General features: G+C 32.3%; 2 protein-coding genes across 2 annotated transcripts; one reads left to right on the forward strand and one right to left on the reverse strand.

The window, feature by feature from the left end:
- Positions 1–325: 325 nt before the first annotated feature.
- Positions 326–8,817, reverse strand: LOC148274561 (uncharacterized). The gene is made up of 4 exons (XM_088236946.1): positions 8,543–8,817; positions 2,641–2,886; positions 1,720–1,892; positions 326–576 (listed from the first exon to the last, which is right to left on the reverse strand). The coding sequence occupies exons 1-4, from the start codon at positions 8,645–8,647 to the stop codon at positions 432–434; spliced, it is 669 nt and encodes a 222-aa protein (XP_088093072.1). The 5' UTR covers positions 8,648–8,817; the 3' UTR covers positions 326–431.
- A 1,589-nt stretch (positions 8,818–10,406) lies between these two features.
- LOC148274562 (uncharacterized) lies at positions 10,407–14,559 on the forward strand. Its single transcript, XM_088236948.1, has 3 exons — positions 10,407–10,875; positions 11,102–11,320; positions 13,362–14,559. The coding sequence occupies exons 1-3, from the start codon at positions 10,509–10,511 to the stop codon at positions 13,487–13,489; spliced, it is 714 nt and encodes a 237-aa protein (XP_088093074.1). The 5' UTR covers positions 10,407–10,508; the 3' UTR covers positions 13,490–14,559.
- The last annotated feature ends 5,868 nt before the right edge of the window (positions 14,560–20,427 follow it).

Here is a 20,427-nt window from a genome sequence, read left to right on the forward strand (position 1 = left end):
TCTCAGCCCCTATACTGAATTTGTTGCCGTGAAAAAAACAGGTTACGCGGTGTTGCAGTATCACCAAGGATGTACAATAAAAAAAAAACAATTTTAACGAGGTACCATTGACAATCATTGAATTTTGTGAAACAAGCAGTTTAATTTTTTGAAAGAAACGAAAAAATTTACTTAATAGAACTTCGCATAAAAGTTTTTGTTGAATTACTCTAAGAATAAAACAAAATCCCTTATACCCTCCTACGTGGGCATAATTCCATTTGAATTTGAATTAGTAATAACATTGAAGACTGCTGCCATTTAAGGATGATAAATAATAACAACGTTCTTTACAAACTTGTGTATTTTTAAATTATGTAGTACATATAATACATCAGTGTAAAATGGGGCAATGGTTATGAAATAAATACAAAATGTAGATGAAATAATTATTATATACTGTTCAGAATGCTGGCTAAGCGCCGTGTACATAAATCAATGGGAGTTTTCTTCTGTTTGTTAGTAACACTCAAATCCGCTCCGGCATAGACCAACAGGATGGCCGCTTCATCTCTTTCCTCTTCGCAAGCCAAATGCCTATAAAATATAAATATCATAAATAATTCAATATTTTATACATCTTGTTTATCATTTATAATAAATTCAAAATCTTTACATAAATTCAATTTATTGATTACAAATGTCATTTTTTCAACTGACAAAATCATCAAGTGCTCTCCTACAAAAATTTTGATTATCTAACAAGTTTTTTTCTCTAGGAAAGGCTGTCACAAAAATACAAAAAACTGGAACGACTAAACATGTTTTGGTAATTAGATTACATAAAGTGGAGCTCTTAAGCTATCCTTAACCTGAATTAAATTTGGGTTAGGGGAAACCCATTAAAACAGATGCCAAAGCAACTTATTGTTAAAAACTTATTTATGTTTCATCGAGCACTTTACACACTGTGTAACCATCACCAATATTCATATATTTTAACATCTATATTTCTTTAACTCTTCTTAAGATCACACTGTGTGAGAATTATCATTCTGTTTACATAAACATTCATATGAACATTCATATTTCTTAACAATCATCATCATCATCATTCCCCTTTCCGCACCCAGTGGTGCATAAGCACTGCATTGGTAACTCAATGCAGCATATTTCGATTATCTGTTACACGAAGGTAAGTAGATCAGTCGAACGCTTCAAACGCCAGTCCAGGAACAATAAAATATTGCAGTTTCAACAAGTATTAAAATTGGTATTTCACGTTCCGTTCAGAATACCAGGACTGGTATTCTGAACAGAATTGCGCACAAAGAGATCGCTCTGTTAGGAAAGGAAAAACGCGTTAAAAATGTGTTTCTTAAGCCCGCTTTTGCGTTCAGAATACCACCCTAGGAATCAAACCCAGGACCTCAAGAATAATGATAGGCAAATGTGCTGACCACTTTACAACAATATGGCCTTATCCCCGCTTTATTTCCTCATTCAGGAGTTTTACTATAGAGTAACCATTGAGTGGAAAACACTTGCCCAGGATTCTAATTTATTTCACACACAGAACTACAGTTCTGAATACATTTTTCATCCGCACGAACACAGAATAAAAACAATAATACAATAGTTAAGATAAAATTTTATAAAATACATTGCTTGTCTTTGCTGTAATGTACATTGATATTATGTTTGAAGTAACTATGAAACAAATGATTGCAAGTAACTTACAGGGCGGTATTTCCTGTATTATCCCTAGTATCGGTGACCAGATTACGTTTCTGTCCCAGCAGTATTTGTACTAGAGGAACGCGGCCCTGAGCTGCAGCTCGATGTAGTGGAGTCGCTCCACAAGTATCTGCAATATTCACGTTGGCATCATTGTCCAAGAGGAACTGGGCAATCTAAGAAAAAAAAACAATAATATATGTAAATGTCAACAAAACCATGGTGCCCTATATTGCTTTGTCTCATTTTACATGAAAAAATATTAGAATTAAAGCCCACACTTATATCAAACCAATCTGAATACAAATATAAACACAATGTAGAAAAAAATGTAGTAGATTGTAAACTTTTTTCTTTTATAAAATAAACATTATTAATCAAAAAAATATAGTCTGTATTAAAATGCTGCAGCGAGACTTATTTTCGTAATCTCTAAGTTATTATACCTCTAAGAAAAAGTAATTATACCTCTACGCAAACAGCGCACTAAATTCAGTGAACACGTATTTGCGGTCGCAGGCCCTACGGCATAGAATGCTCTCCCAGCAGAGGTGTGGGGCTATGATTGTGAAGTGATGTTTAAAAAAAAAATTGTGAAGTGATGTTTCTAAAAAAGCTTAAAACCCACTTGTTCTCAAAATCATTTAAATAAATCCGTAGGATATGATAGCAAAACCAATTGTTATAATTAAATTACAAATTTAAAAGCTTCAATTAAATGTATTTATCTATAGAATCAGTGTGTAAAGCGCGCCCTTGAGGTATTATATTACAAAAATGGCGCTATGTAAGTTAACCATAATAATAACAATAACGTATAAAAAGAGTTACAATATAGAACAAAAGAGCCTTATAAACATTTGTAATAAATAAAATAAGACAAAAAAGAAGTAAAACTGGATCTGAAGGTAATGTGATAAATACTTCTTTCCATCCTTTGGAGCATGCGTACTGCAGTGCGGAATGTCCTTGGTTGTTCCGGTGGTCGACCTTGGCTCCCTTGGAGACCAGAATCCTGACTACGGTAGTCCGGCCGGCCGCAGCAGCTAGCACCAGCGGAGTGGCACCCGAGTCCTCGCTCCAGTCCACGGGGCAGCCCAACTCCAGGAAGTGGCAGACCAAACTGTCGTGCCCTCCAACTGCGGCCCAGTGAAGGAGTAAACGCCCATTCTAATTTTAAAAAAGTAAACATTGTCGCCTTAATTTGAATACAACAGTCTCTAAATGATAGATTTACGCCAGTCAATCAGAACTTTTGTGTAAAACTTAAATGTTTTTATTTTACCAAATATTTTGTTTTTAAGAGTTTTATCCACCGACCTATTAATACACATAGACGTGCCCTGAGCCCTTAAAAATTATGACACTTAACTGATGCCCAAACGCTCAATGATGCTCAATGTGTATTTAGTCATTCTTTAACTGCCAACCAGATGTGACGTTTAGAGTCGAAACCAAAATGCCTGCTTGTATCATAAAAGCATGTAAAAACCTTTAGGGTAAGCATTGTTTAAAAGATTGAGTAACTTTTCATCGGTAAATATTTGTTCGTGAGTGATTAACAAAGCTTAAAATAGTTAATATTCAAATAAAAATATTATTTTTTGCAAACGTCAAACTACGGCTAGCGGCGCAATTACGAAGCTCTTCTTACTTACAGGGGTCCATTGATAGGAAGATGTTTTAAAAATAAAATAAATTTTAGTCAACAATTATAACAATTTATGCATTCCTCAAAATCCAGTGAAAATAAATAAATCTAATCGAAATTATAAGGAATTTAAGGAAATAATTTGATTGAGATCCACCAAAAATGAACGCTTATTGTAAACATCAAAAAACAAACTTTTTTGATACACCAAAAATGGGTATCCTCCTATTTTTGCTAGTATGTTCATACTCGTTGAATGCAGCTCTGGTTTAAATAAACAAGCTCAGGATACGTTTGCGTGTCACAACATTAAAAAATATGTTACTCTATAGCAGGGGTGCTCAAACTTGAACTGCTGGCGATCTACCTCAATATTTTTAGACTACTTACGATCGACTTGAGAGGCTGCAAGTATGTGTGATGCAGGGTTGTCGTACATACACGATACACCCTACCTACCTAGGTAGGGTGTACCGTAGCATATATAGATATTAGCTTTCCGCACAATTTACATTATCTTAGTCAAGGTTTGGGTTAGGTTTACTTAAGTTCTTCTCTACAATATCAATGAAAAAACTCCTAGTTATTCAAAATTGCGAGTTTATTCGTTGTTACAAAACAAAAGAGTTACATATGGTGTTAAACTCAACTAAGGAGTGACTTTGGATGTTGAAGCGTGGCACTGCATGTCCTCAGCATACTTTTCATAAGATGGTGCGTAACCACTGAGTGCCAATCGCAAGCATGATGACATATGATCGTCAGTTAGTTGATTGCGCTATTTTGACTTTATTATCTTCATTTCAGAAAATGCAGACTCGCACAAGTAAGTTGACCCAAACATTGCCGTCAGTTGAAGGGCGATTTGCCTTAGATTCGGATATTTATCTTCAGATATAAAACACCAGAAATTTGTATCAGATGCTGTAGCTTTGAGATGTATATCTGATATAATCTGCACCAACTCATTTTCAACAGAACATGAGTTCATATTAAACTGACTTGCTACTTCAGTAGCTAATTCCTCAATGTTTTTACATGAAAAAGGATAACTCATAAATGATGCTATATTTGCCAATTTACTGCAATCATAAAAACGCATTTCGAATTGTCCCAAAATATTTGATAATTCAGCCTCATACGTATCATAATTCAACTGAGGAATCCTTGCTTTTAAAGACGGAAAATGTTTCAGATCATTTCTTTTCAGTTGATCTATCATAAATTGCAATTTACTTTTGAATGCGTTTACTGCGCTAATCATCTCAATAATAGTTTTTCCTTTACCTTGAAGCTCCAAGTTAATGGTGTTTAAGTGCATTGTGATGTCAGTCAAAAATGCCAAATCAGTCTGCCATTTTTCGTTTTTCAACATCTCAGTGTCATCACCTCTTTCGTCTAGAAAAGCTGTTATTTCGGGCAATAATTCTTGAAACCTTTCTAGGAATTTTCCGCGACTCAACCACCTGACGTCCGTGTGAAGAACTAAATCAGTGTGTTCAGCTGACTCCCTATCTTCCAACTGCAACTTAAAAAGCCGCCGTTGCAAGCTACGTGCACGGATGGAATTCACAATTTTTGTTGCAATGCCCATAATTTCCTCCGTGTTTAAAACTTTTGAACACTAAACTTGTTGATGTATAATGCAATGGAATGAAAAAAATGAAGGGAATTCTTCATTAGCTCGAGACAATGCCACAAAACCGTTCTTCTTTCCAGTCATTGCTGGTGCTCCATCGGTTGTAATGCACACTAATTTATATATTGGTAGCTTGTAGTTTTTTACAAAATTGATGAAAACGTCATATATATCTCCGCCACGGGTCTTCCCCTTCAGAGGAATGATTGTCAAAAATTCTTCCTTAGCCAACATGTCATTGAATACCATCCGAATAAAAATACACAGCTGGGCAGTGTCTGTCATATCGGTGGATTCGTCGAACTGTAAAGAAAAGTATGTACATTCCATGATATCATATTTTAGTTTATCTGCGATGTCCTGACTCATGACTTCAATACGCCTTGTGACAGTCGGACGAGATAACTGAAGTTCTCTAATAGCAGACATGATTTCTGTTTTATTTTTAAAATCTCCAAATAAAGTCTCACCTGCTTCAATAAATGCTTCCTTCACAACCGATCCATCTTCGAATGGTTTCTTGTGTTTCGCCAATATATGAGATATTTCAAATGACGCGATCGTAGCAGCTTTTGATTGTTTGGCTGGTCTTGTGAACATGGTTTGTTCTTTTTTCAAACAAGATATCAAATTACTTACTTTTCGTTTTCTTAATTCACTCTGTGGCGGAAAATCCTTTTCATAGTTTTTATGAACCGTTTTATGATGCCTCTCTAAGTTACCACGCTTAGGTATTGCAACTGACGCACGACAAATAACACAAATGCACTTATCCTTCACCATACAAAAGAAAAATTCTTCCTCCCAATCGTTATTAAAATGATACGTTTTAGATTTCTTCATTGCACTCATTTCGCACTATTTAATAATAAACTTTGTATCGACGTAGTATCGCCTTCAAGTTACAATTCAGAATGACTACAATTCCTGCAGGCGCAACATTTATATCGGCGTGAACGAAAGTCTCGAATGTTCCCGTCAAACGCGCCGCCCGAAATGGTCTAGTACAGTCTAGTCTAGAAACAACGCGGCTTTTCTTTGACAAGTACCGCGCGTTCCTTTGATAAAGCCGCCTTTTGCCGTAAGCAGTGTTATTACGTAATAAATTTTTGTAGTTTAGTTACCTACTTATTAAAAAAAAATTTCTTCTCAAGATCTACTCAAAAAGCACTCGCGATCGACTGGTCGATCGCGATCGACCGTTTGAGCACCCCTGCTCTATAGGGTTTTTGTAGAGGTATATTATTATACTCTACTAGATAGTAGCTATTTGTTGGTTCATGTAAAACACATGATTTAATGGATTTAACCATCCATAATACCTTTTTAAATTGGATCACGTTGGGGTCACCATTTTGTAGAGGTATATTATTATACTCGACTAGATATTAGCTATTATTTGTTAGTTCATGTAAAACATATGATTAAATGGATTTAACCTCAAGGAATAAATAAATAAAATAATTTAAGTTAGTTACAATTTTTGTTTTATTACACACGAAAATACAGAGATTAAACACAGAATACTTTAAAGTGAATTTGAATACTGGTGAAGACAGAGAAGGGCAAGTGATGCGTTACGCGCCCTTATATAGGTCAATTGGGCACTGCGGCCATAGACAACAACAACATCCTCGTCTCACTCTCTGGTCCCCACATTTTAAAGTTCTTTGCAAATATCTCAGTAACTCCTTTAATGGAGATTTATGAGTTTGCTTCTAATACCCTCATTTAATTTATCTGACATAAATTTAATCCTCGTATGTGGACTACACCATAATACCACTCTCATTGCCCTGTCTATGTGTATTAATAGGTCGATGGTTTTATCCAAACAAATGTAAACAATTGTGCTATTGACTTATGCTGTATTCCGAGGAGTACAGATCTTTGAGATAAGCGTTATTCAAAAAACGTGTTTTATCTCTTGTCTGTCCACAATTTCTTCATTCAAATGACAGAGATAGATGCTATAGTGAAAAATATTAAATCACAATCTCAAATACAGAAAAAAATACTTGCATTGTATTTAAATTAAGGCGACGATATTTACATAATTTCTCATTTTGCACAATCGCATTTGAACGTAGTTTTGCAGAACGTAGTTTCCATAATTTTGAAAAAATTAGATTTTGGTGTTATCGGATGCAGTAAAGTCAGTTCTATGTTCTGCTAAAAAGAGCCATACCGCTTTCATACAAAAAACTATAATAATCGCCTTCTTAAAATAGTATCAATCACAAAAACGGCATTTCTCAATTTGCAAAAAAACGCCCACAACACTAGAAAAATCGTACGGTACTTTAAAAATCATTAAAACTGGTCAAATACATGGTGAGATTTTTGTTTGTAATTTTAAAAAAAGGAATGTATTCATTGTTTATCATTTTTCAAAGTCAAAAACGTTCAAACTGTTGTGTAGATTTGATTTTTCACTCTTTTCATAAAAGTGCTATTATCTCAGTTTTACTATGCTATGGCTGGATGCTTTTTGCATACCTACGTTCATTTGTACACTGACGAGATAATTGCTGAATGACAATTTCTTCCTACCAACTAATATAATAAATAATTACCATCCCCTTTCCACAACCAGAGGTGCATAGGGCACTGCATTGGTAAACTAATTGTGGTCTAGTTCGATCATCTGTTACATGAAGGTAAGATGATCAAACATACGATCTAGATGCCAGTCAGACCCTTAAGCCCACCATCCACCCGCAGCTGTTATAGAGTCCTGGGGGACTCTCTGTCAGCATAGAGGAAAGTTATTATAAATATTCCTAAGGAATACAAACTCTATGCATATTAAGGAGGGGGGAGGAGGACGTATGTAAAGAGGCCATCACGTCGTCCCCACCCCTCAGGATTCCCTCAATGCCTCTGTTTTTTTTTTATTCAAAAAATATGTTCACAAACAATTTACATAAATAAACGTATCCAAATATACAAAAACAATTTCTTAAAATTATAGTAACATAACTTACACAAAACATAAGTAAAAACACGGATATTTACAATAAGAGATAAATGAAAGATTACAGCGTGGAACCACTTTTAAAAACCAATATTTCTCATCCCCCCTGCCAGGAATCGAGCCCAGAGCCTCAGCGAAGCAGGCAAACGCGCCAACCACTACACTGCGAGGCGGACTTACCTACGCTCAATTTCCTTTTTCAAGATTTTTACCTAAGCAACCACCGAATCAAAAAAACCATCCGGCGTTCTGGTTCTATTTCACACACAGAACTGTAATTTTGATCGGCCCAGACACAAACAATTTAGGAATAGTACTATTGTATTATTTATTCATAACATTGCTTGTAGAAATTTAACTGCATCGTTTTCATTCTCAGATTAAAAATATAGTGTAATTATCTGATGAATTGCAATCCATTTTTTGTTTTTTTTTCCATTTCGTATTTATTTATATGTTTTGTAAGATGGGCTTATTATTAAATAGTATAGTACATTAGTACAATTTATGTTGAGTCATCGTCAATGGCTTTAATACTGAATAACAAAACAATACTCACATTATCGGGTTTTGTTAACAAAGCATTTCCACTTTCATCTAATCGCACTTTTACTATATTGAAATCACCCTTATAAGCCGAATCGTAAACATCATTAGCAGTCATTGCTATTTTTTTTTTTAGTTTTAATGGTATGTAATCACAGATTTTTTGTTTCTAAACGTATATGATATTCCAATTATTTGTATTTTTAGGTTATGCCGCAAAATTCTTAATGACAGCATGACAGATGTTTTCTATGGTTTGTTTGTGACATCTATGTGCATAAAAATGGCATAGGCATTAGGCATTGGTAGCTTTTATTCGATTAGTCGACTAAAAAAAACATTTCTAGTCTAGAACAAGGAACCGTATTGTGGTAGTCCTTGTTGTTTTATCTAAAATAACTCCTAGCTTTTACCTTATTATATGGTTTTTCCGTTAGACAATAAGAATTTCATCGATGATCTGATAAAAAGTAGACTGAATGTATTGCCGATCCACCAACCCGTTGTTCCTTCGTTACGACAAAAAAAAAAACAAACCGACAAACAAACATTCACATTTATTTTATAAGTTTGGATTATGTAATTTACAAGCACTATTAGGTTTTTGGTGAGTTTTCTTTTTATAACGCTTGTTTTCATATTTATGTTTTTTTTTTTTTATGAAAAATAAATATTTGCGTTCTCAAGATTTACCCAAATATTTAATTTTGAGGGCCATTTTCAACGACTTGTAAATAACTCACTATTAGAAAATGGAATCAAGTTAGGGTAGAGTGGGATTCGAACCACAGACCTTTGGTCCGTGAGTCCGAGACACTAGCCACAGGACCACAACCCGATCAAATTTGTTGAAATTGAATAAGTCTAAGTATTTTGTACGAGTGATTTTATTTTTATAAATGTAAATATTCATTATTCTACGGAGTTCAATATTTAAAAAAAAATATAATTTATTACCTACATTAGATAAATACCAACGCATTGACTTGTTATATCATATGAAACGCTTGAATTTGAAAAAAAGCAAGTATTGCAGTCCATTATAATAAATAAATACCAACGTATTGACTTTTGGTAAACCATGAAACGCTTGAATTTAAATTGTGTACCTGTCATGTAAAAGCCCTCTGGGCGTATATTTTAATTTTTGTATGATTATTTTTATGTTTGGGTCCATTTTGTTACTTATCAAATTTTATTTTTGTTTTGTTATTTCATAGTTATTTGTAAATAGTTTTTATTAAGAAAAAAACAGAATTTACATAAATAAATAAGTAAAAAAAAAAATTGCCTTTATTTTGTTTCAGTTTTTCACAAATATAAATATACTAGTAGAACATGTTACAAAGTAAGTAAAAAATGTAAATTATTATGTAACTCGTATCAATGAAAACCATTTAACATTTTACAAAAAAGTTTAGCCTTTTTTTATTAAAAGGTTTCTTTTTAGTTTATTTGAATTTCCAAGGGGTGGGAAAATTAAAAAACAATTTTATGGTGTTGTTATATGTTTTTTTCCACTAAATTTAAAGAATTTGTATTTTACCTATTTTAAATAGTTAAATCTGACCTCATCATATGAATTTGAACAATTCGAACAACAGATATAACTATAAGATTGTTTTTTTTTCTTTAAAAAAATACCGTTTTACCTTTTTTTGTAAAATTGTAAAAATGAATTGTGTGTGCATCATTATTTGGATAAAATTGAATAAAATAGAATAGAATGGTTTTATTCTGTTCTATTCTAATAATAATAATTGAATAGAATAGAACCTACCTATTGACAAATAGCACTAACGACCAAAGAGTCCAACGACACCGGCTCAATTCCATAGATAAATGGCGGCGTTTGTTTTGAAATATTTATCCGTTGTGTTTGAAAGTCGCTGTCACTCCTTTTAGGAACTGTGTTCGACTTTGTTTTATAGTTTAAATTCAATGTATCATTAATTGCACCCGCAAATATTCTCAGCAATATGGCAGGTGAATATATATCGTTTGAAAGTGTGCCCGAATGGAACCATTTACAAATTAGCGAAGAGCTGTTTCGAGCGAAACATCAAGAACCTCTCTTAGAATATAAAAAAGAAATAAATACGCTAATGCGAGATGTTCAGAAACACCTGTCCTTCGTCGACGATATATCCAAAAGAAGTATAAAAAGTGAAGCAGAAAGAGTATCTAACACTAAAATACTTTTACATCAATCCAGAGAAGAACGCGATAGATTAAAGTGCGACACTCTGGAGTTTTCGGACTTAAACGGTAAAATGAAGCATACTTGTAGCGAAATGAACGAACGACTTAAAACGCTCGAACATGAAGCTCAGGAACTGATGCAATGTAAGTGTTTTTCACTTAATATTATTTCAATTTTCCACGGTGTTAATTTTGTAGCATACATAAATGCAGTCCTCTATTATTCTTATATTGGTAGCCAATCTTGACAAATTTCTTCAGCACACAAACGTACACTTTTCAAATATTCACATTAAATGTCCATTCTGCAAGATGCTACACTGATCGGGCGTTTTCACTATTTAATTTGCTATTGATTTATTTTTTTTAGTGAAAAAAGCCTTTGCGACTGAAGTGAAGTCTACATACAACGCTTTTATTCTGGCAAAGGACTATTACAAGGATAAGTTAAAAATGTATTTCTCGATAGAAGGATCTTCGGATGCGGAAGAAATTACAGTTCTTGTTGAGTTTTTCACTTCAAAGCGGAAAAAGGAATCCAAATACTCTGTTACTATTGGGAAAGTTAAAAGTACAGACAAATGCAGATGTAAGTATATATTTACAATCATTTCCAACTCCTAAAAATGATACAAAAATTAAATAAATGTTTATCACAACAGACAAGAGAGACATTTGAAGAGGGATGTAGTAGTCTAGGCATTTACATTTACCTGGCTGGTTTAAGCGACACTTTACACACTGTGTGACATTCACCATTCTGCTTATGTTAAAACGTCCACGTTTCCTCAACTCTTCCATTTGTTGACTTTTGCGAAGTAAAATGAACTCTCTTAACACGAGTTTTCACTATATTAGAGAGGTAGAAACGTTATTATTAATTATGTGTACAGACCATTTGTAATTTTATACTTATCTTTGTCAACAATAAAAAAATAAAAAAAGAGCTGAAGCTTTTATCGCGCTGGTGAGATTCATCCGGCTGAACGATTTCACCTATTCGGCAACACCTGAAAACTATTTTTCAATTTTTATGCTTCTTATACCGGTTCGTCAAATCAACAAGCTTTTAATCAACAAGCATTTAATCAACGGAGCGTTCTTAACAATTTTACATCGATTGATAAGGTGGTTGATAGGTTTCCTCGTTAAGGTTTAAAAAATAATCAGATAATTTTTGATAATCATTGTTCAATAAGTCCACTTATTATTCACTACACATTGTGACATACATACAATACTCACACACCCATACACACATACACACCCTATATAAATATACTCACCCTTTCACACCCTATTTAAAACTGTACAATAATAAAACTGATACATTAAAACAAGTGCGACACATTATATATATAAATATATTTCTACCGACGTATTGAAACCATTGTATCAATTCTATAATGTCTTTTGTTTTTATGAGAAAAATAAAATAAACAATATGTTGAGTATATCCAAATGTTTGTAGACAGGCTGGATTTCACTCCTTAAGGAGTTATTAAAATTTAGATCTTAATAACTCTGGAGGGAAAACCAACCTATGTAATATAAATTACGAGAGGTTTTACTGTACTGTAGTACTAATATCCAGATACTACTATCTCAGGAATCTTAATGATCCCACTAGAAAAAAAACTCGAAATCTATTGTGATTTAAATTTTTAAACTAAAACACTATTTTTTAAACAATATTTTGAGTAACATATTAGCTGGAATATAATGCAATGTTTTTTACTTGAAATATTTTCTTAAAAAAAACGTTTGCGTTATATTCAAAGTTAAAGATTAGCGAATTTTTCCTTTCCTTCCTGCTCCAAATATATAGGCCGGGCTAAAACTGTATGTCTCTCAATAATAATAATAACGCGCTGCCCGGTTATAGAGATGCCATTTCGCTCTATTTCGTATTCGGTTAGCGACAACTTCACTTTGCTGGAGGCCATTATTGTTTGGTTTGACAACAGACATTTTCATCGCTGTTCTTTGTTTTGCTCCTAAATAATGTGGAAATTTCTTTATTATAATAATAGAAGACGAATTATAAAAATATAAGTTGAAATAACCCTGTAATAATAAATATGTAAAACCTATCTTTTGAGGAAAAAAATACATAGGTATATTTAAAAGTCATTTCAACGCAAATTAATATTGATTTGGCCATTCTAGACCCAAGTATGGCCCATTATTTTGCTGTAAACTGTAGCTAACTTCGCGATTGATTATCCTAGATAATTTTTTTAGCATATGGGCGGCTGTATAAGCTGAGGTATGTCCAAATGTGAGGTTTTGTCTGTAGTGCTCAGCGCATTAGCTTACCACGCAAGAGGTCTCGAGTTTAATTCCCGGCATGGCTGACATGAAATATTCTAGTGTAAAAAGGTGTTTTTACACTAGAATATTTCTTAGTCCCTGGACTGACATCTGAAGAGTAAGATTGATCATCTTACCTTCACGTAACAAAAATGATCAAGATACGCTGCGATTGGTGTACCAATGTATTTCCCTATGCACCGTTAGGTGTGGAAAGGGAATGATTATGATGTCCAAATGTTTGTACATAAACACTGGTCAAAATTGATATCATAACAGAGATGGAATTTTTAAAATGTTTTTTTGTTTTTTTCTAGTGGTCAACATGAAGCCCAAGTTAAAAATATTCTCCGCACTTTCCAAACGACTTGAAGAGACTAACGATATATCAGGATTACTCTGCTGTGTGCGGAAATGCTTCATAAATTTACAATCTCAGCAATAAGTACAAGATATGTTAGTTATATTGTAAGCATTCACAGCTGTAACTTGACTCTTTCAAAGTAATTTTGTGGTTCGTACATTAGAGCATCTGATTATAGGTATAAAAAAATATGTTTTTACTGACTTTGCTTTTTGAATTGTATATAAATTATGCAGTAATCTATAGATAATGTATGTATGTAGATTGTATGTAAAGTATTCCATAGAGTAACACCATCATATTGGATAAATAAAATCACACCCCAGAAAAACAGTGGCTCAATTGAAACTCATTTTTTACAAGAGGGCAGTTACGCACCCGCGCTATCAATAAACTAACATTCATTGGCAAAAACAAAGCCACAATGTAATTTCTATTCGTTTGTGCCATCTAGTTTTATGTTTTCAAAGATAACAATGGCATAATGATCATTGTGCCACTATTATTTCTTAAATTTCAGTTAAAAAACATAGTGCTACATTGACATTTTTGCTTTAAAATATTCTTAAGAATTATGCTTATTGTGCGGAAATAAATATATTTTCAGGAACATTTTTCTGCTACTCAACTCAAAAATGTCAATTTTGGACTTGTGCTATTATTATTTCTCAGGTGCAAAATATATCCTTAAATGGTACTAAAAAGTTTTTCCCTCATCTGTAAAAAAGTCATGCTTATAATTTCTTAAATTCATCCATATAAACATATTTTGTATCAACTTGTGGCCCGGTTTTCACCTCGTCGTGTATGCCAACCGTGCGTCGAGGTCTCGGGTTCGATTTCTCCGGACAAGACCGATGTGAAATATCGGTTCAATAGGTAGTTTCACCGTAATATTTCACAGTCCTTGGACTGGCTCCTGAAGTATGACTGAATCATCTTGTCTTCTTATCATATATGATCGCTTATACACTGCGGTTGGAGTACCGATGCAGCTAAGGAAATGACGAGGATGAGGTCCGGTTGTTTGACCATCAGTAAAAGTAAAAAATTGTTAGTATTCTAGTAATTAGTAACTACGAAGCTTTTAAACAGTTCACTTTTTGTAAAAAAACGGAATATTTTTTCTAAATTATTAATGAATACATATCGTGGTGTAATTACTACGACGAGGTAACTTCAAAATTAGCATTTTCGAGTTGACCACTAACACATTTTTCTATCCTCCACCATGAATGCTGCAAATAAACAAGTCTTGCATTCAAATCATCAATATTATTCAAATGCATAACAATTTGTCTATTTGCAGCATTTATTAACTTAACACACTTCGGTCGGGAAAGGTATTGCTTCTGCGGATAGCTGGCGACGGGCGAAAATAAAGGCGCCGCGCAAATTTCTTTAATTTGTTTAAAATCACTATATTTTCGAAAATATTAAAATATTTCAATAAAAATTTCTACATACTAACTCAGCATATCCAAGCTATACAATTACAAACCAAAACCAAATATTATTTGTAATTCAACATCATTTTGGTTAAATATTTTAAGTAAAACTCGATTTCTATTTTATAACATTACATATTTTGTATAAAAAAAGGAGGTTTGCATTGCTATTTGATAATTATGTACATACAGTTAAGACCTTAACAAAGAGATTGGTATAAAATATTCATATAAAAACATTGTATAATTCCTTCTTTTTGCCTTTTAAATAAGGCCGGCGCAAAAGGTATTTCTACCCTTTCCGCCGTTAAGCATCAATCCACTGAACGGCTAGAAATACCTTTCCCGCTCGAAGTGTGTTAAATCAACTCGAGAATCCTGATTTTGAAGTAACCTAGTTGCAGTAATTGCCCTGTAATATTACTTCTGATCTTTAACTCTAGGAAATCCTATAAAAAATGGCTGAAATATTCGGAAGGGAAATATTAAAGTCTAGGATTATAATATTGTAATTCCAATAGCATGCGGGGTGCAATAATACTTTTATATTAAACTTGTCATCGATTGAACTTGAGATTTATTATATGGTAACTCAGTCTACTCTAGTCGGCCTCGTGGTGTAATGGTCAGGGCATAAGCCTACCATGCAAGAGGTCTTGGGTTTGATTCCAGACATGGTTGATATGAAATATTATTTAAAAGTGTGTTTTTTCACTAGAATATTTCATAGTCCCCAGACTGGTTTTCTGAAGCAAAAGACTGATCACCTTACCTTCGTGTAATACAAACGATCAGGACACGCTACGATTGGTGTACTAATGCGGTGCCCTATGCGCCATTAGGTGCGGAAAGGGAATGATGATGAACACGAAGCAATGATCAATATACATCCTACGGAGTAAGTCTATAAAATAAGTAATCCACAATTAGTAGTTATGTAACAAATGATGTATGTATTGATTGTGTAAGCATAAAATAAAACAATATTATATAAAATATTAAGGTTTATTGTACAAACATTAATTTACACATATCCCTATCTTGATTTGTAAGTTAATATTTCTTATTACAAATATATGGTCAACATATTATTACCTAAATAAAATTATTTCAAATATAATAAAAAATATTTATTTTGATGCGAGTCGCTCGTAAATTAAAACACACCTAGCTCAATAATACACATATAATATGTACTGAGGATATGTACTCTGTGCTGTGACAAACAATTCCAGCGTTTGTTCCCCATTATATTGGGAAAATATACATGTAATATATTACTGCGCTAAAACATATTTCCATACTAATTTGTGCAGAGTTCACAAGTGAATAAGTATTCGGAAAAAATATTTCATTGATCTTTGTGACATTTTAGAATTCCAAATTTATGATAGGTATTATTTTTATATCAAACATAAGTTACTAAATTTAAAAATGAATGCATTTCTCATTATTAGAAGAAATGAAATTTGTTGAATGATTACGAAAACCTTACAATAACATATATAATTTTAAATGCCCTTTTTTTAAACAATGAAATACTTTTTACGCAATTTGACACAATTAAACTGAATGATACATATTACTTAGTTAATTAAATACATAACCAGTTTTAGAATTCCAACCCATGCATTGTAATAAACAGTTTGTTCTGTCAAAAAAGAGTAGATATCATAAAAATCAGAACTATAACAAATTTTAACACAAACAATATAAAATTATAAGAGGCTCGTTTTGTGACTGCAAAAATTGGTTACAACTTTCTATTTCAGTGTTACTATAAGAGGAAGCCACAAAAACATCTTTTCTGACCATACATTATGCCAGTGATATGTACAATTGTTTCATACCAAGTCTCAATATTCAGAAGTTCCAATTATGTAGGTATACACGCATGGAAGACTAAAGACAATTAAATTTCGTATGTGTGAAATGTACAAGCAAGATTAAACTTCAGTCCATAAAATAAAACAATGAGGAGAAATCTGAGTTTATCTGACATTTCAAAGATTTACGGATACAATTAAATAGAGTTAATCAATTTAAGGAAACTCCTCTAGTACCTAGCTCGTACAATAAACTAATAACTGTGGTAGTTTCGTACTTAAATCGATTAAACGATATTTAAATTACATCATAAAGTGTATAATTGTTGTAAATTTCTATAGACTTAATTGTTCAAGCAATTTAAAATAAAAATATTGCATTGGCACAACAAAAATGAATGTTAAAAAATTGCAGAACTAAAGTTTCTCGTGATAATTAAATATCTTAATGAATCTTTAAATACACAAAGGTACATACACATATTATACAAAATGTGGCACGAAAAGAGAATGTAAATAACTGTAAGGATAATAACCGATACATTCTCAAAATTTACAATATTATGATTGAAGAAATAAAAAGGGGAAAAATCTGTGTCCACGGGGAAAATTAGATCAAATTTTTACTGAATAACTACATAACACATAAGTTAACTTACGCGCTAATTTAATGTTTCACTCTGCATCCGATCAGAAATAATTAAGTTGCATAAAAAATTAGACCCTATATAGGTTGTTTTACTTGATTACATGTTTTTTTCCTCACATTGTCGCTTATGAGCCTAACAAATCTTAAACAGGCATATTTCCGAAGGATGTTTGATATTATCTAGAGAGCAAAATGGGAAATAAATTGTGGTAGAGCGAGGAGTGTAGTTTGGACCTCTGATCTAGAAGTATACAGCACTACCACGGGACTGCAACAAATCTAGTGGATTATTTGAAGTATGTAGAATAAAAGAAGCAGATAATTTACGGAGTATATTTTTGTGGCAAGCGTAGTAAATAACCACATTTTAAAAACAATAAGAGGAGCTAAAATACGTACAAATTGTCTTTGGGTTTTTCTACAAACATAAATATACTGTTCATTTTTATCACCAATTTCCCCTGTGGACGCAAATCAGTAGTTTAAAATATAAGGTTAGGAATATTCCAATGCATAATGTAGATGAAACATTAACGGAAGCGTGTCATAGTGAATGTGTTTGCAGTATGTAATGTTTGGATAATAACTATAATTTGTCAGTCTTTTCTTCGTATTATAAGAACATCCAACACATATGTATAAAATTTCCATTACGACTATTAACAACACATTACAATACATGTGAAGTAAAATACAGAAGCTAACACTTGTATAGTAATTTATTTCATTTTACTCAATTATCAACTACAATAAAATATTGTCGCAATAAAATCAACATAATATAATAATACGTAATAAATAATGATCTATTTCAACTAAATGCTTTTGACATGTGAAGACTCTAAAACATTTTTCAAAAACAAATACAAAACTTTTGTTTTTAATGTCGCAAGTTTGATTCTCAATTCACAATAATTAAATGTGATTTTTTTCAAGTGTGTAATTCATTACTATATTGAGTCTTGGCCTGTTAATAATTATTTGAGAATCCATTTTTCAAAAAAACATACATATCTGGGGGTTAATGGTAAGTGTCAAAAAGGCATCAGAAAGTACGCCTAAATAACCATTATTTAAGTGCACACTTTGGTACTTTGAGAAACTTATAAAAAATGTGTTTGTCACACGTTTAAAAAAAAAAGTTTTTGACATATTTTAAAGCAAGAAATATCTGTTCACAAAAAAAGGAATTGAGATTTTTCGTGAAAGGCACCACAAAGAATTTAAAAAAAATATTTTTAGTGTTGAAAGAAATGTTTTTTTCAATTTAGATAATTTTATATGAAAAATCACTATAGAAATAATAAACTTTTTTGACATGGGCACTTCTAGCACTAACCCCCAGATTTATATTACCAGGGGATTACTTTACACACTGTATAGCATTCGCCATTCTGGCTATGTTTGAAATTAGATTTTTATTTCCGTATAAGTTTAAGAAATGTGCATCCGGACTTGAGATAAAACTTTTTCAGAACCTCACTTTAGGACGATCTAATCAGAATATTAGAGACCTCTTACTTAAATGTAAATATAAAACTGTCGGCCTTTAAAACGGTTAGCGCGTTTGCCTACCATGTGAGAGGTCTCGGGTTCGATTCCCGACATGGTTGATATGAAATATTTATTTAAAGGGGTGTTTTCACACCAGAATATTTCATAGTCCCTGGACTGGTACCTGAAGCGTAAGACTGATCATCTTACCTTCATGTAACAAAAATGATCAAGATACGCCGGGATTGGTGTACCAATGCAGTGCCCTATGCACCATTAGGTGCGGAAAGGGAATGTTCTTGTCAAAATATAAAACTAAATTAAATAATATTAAAAAAATAATGAAAATAAAAACTCATAAAAGGAGATAAAAATGGGATATTTTTGCTTGTTATTTACTTTGTAATATTAATAATCAAGAATCATTTATAAAAAAAAAATGTTACACGTCATTATTTAGAAAATACATTTCATTTTTAGTACATACATAGGTCCCATAGGGGGCATTAAAAGTGACTGTAAAATAAAAAACAAAATGCACACCAGTTTGAATTTCTTACTTACAGATTTAGAAAGGCCATATTGACATTCACAAAACAGCATTTTACATATTTATACACCGTTACAAATGTATAATGATTAGAAACAGCAAAATATAAACAATTAAAGCTTTCAAATACACTGGAATAATAAGTTTGCATATATTATGAAAAACTATGTACACATTCAAACTATATAATATGTCAAATTATCAACATACAGATAATATACACACTTATATACTGTAAATCACAAAGGAATCTAGTGGCTGCGCTTGTGTACCGCGATGATCAAATTGTTTTATGTTGAATTACTTTTTTCAATACACCAAATAACCATATTAACATCAAAATTTAATCTATCAATTCCTTCTGACAACTCCTTCAACAAGCCAACAGAACCAATGAAACAAAAATTACAAAACAGAGTTGTTTAAAGGGTTTTTCAATTTGAATTGTAAGTTGGCACGTTTTTCATAACATGGTAACTTCATTCTATGACGTCAATTGCATCAACTTTTGTACTACAAATGGGCTTATTGAGCGTAGCAGATCTGATCCGACATGAAATTGAGAATTATTATCACAGTTTAAAGTAGAATATTTAAAAAGGTTAGGAATATTGAAATGAAGACTATAGTTATATTATTAAATTTATTGTTTCACCATTTACTTTGTGGTATAACATTTAAAATAATATATTGTAAATAAACTTTGAATTTTTACACCACACACGAGTTTAATATTAGTTAGGACACGACACGTTTCGGGTATTTGAATAACCCATCATGAGAAACTTGTTGCGTTTTAATTTCTAACTAATATTAAACTCATTTGTGGTGTAAAAATACAAATTGTTTTATTTATAATAAACATATTTTAAGATTATGATTTTGGAAATGTTTTCCGGTTTGTGTAATAACCCTTTCTAAGAAAAGCATCGCTCTGTCGCAGCCATAAAAATATATTTTAGAGTTTTCAGTTTGGTGATCATTACACACATTTTTTATTGATTGTTATCTAATTCTGTACAGTTTTATTTTATTTGACCTAATTTTTTTTA

The sequence above is a fragment of the Micrasema longulum genome, unplaced genomic scaffold (genome assembly GCF_059751315.1).
Source record: "Micrasema longulum isolate JH-2025_06_02 unplaced genomic scaffold, ASM5975131v1 h1tg001623l, whole genome shotgun sequence".
Taxonomy (NCBI): domain Eukaryota; kingdom Metazoa; phylum Arthropoda; class Insecta; order Trichoptera; family Brachycentridae; genus Micrasema; species Micrasema longulum.

Bases quoted from the DNA above. Each gene is read 5' to 3' on its own strand.
- LOC148274561 (XM_088236946.1), bottom strand. From the start codon at position 8,647: ATGACTGCTAATGATGTTTACGATTCGGCTTATAAGGGTGATTTCAAT. The intron at 2,887-8,542 runs GTGAGTATTGTT...TTTTAAAATTAG, and splicing joins TGTTAACAAAACCCGATAAT to AATGGGCGTTTACTCCTTCA. The intron at 1,893-2,640 runs GTATTTATCACA...TTTTTTTCTTAG, and splicing joins GCTCCAAAGGATGGAAAGAA to ATTGCCCAGTTCCTCTTGGA.
- LOC148274562 (XM_088236948.1), top strand. From the start codon at position 10,509: ATGGCAGGTGAATATATATCGTTTGAAAGTGTGCCCGAATGGAACCAT. The intron at 10,876-11,101 runs GTAAGTGTTTTT...TATTTTTTTTAG, and splicing joins AGCTCAGGAACTGATGCAAT to TGAAAAAAGCCTTTGCGACT. The intron at 11,321-13,361 runs GTAAGTATATAT...GTTTTTTTCTAG, and splicing joins AAGTACAGACAAATGCAGAT to TGGTCAACATGAAGCCCAAG.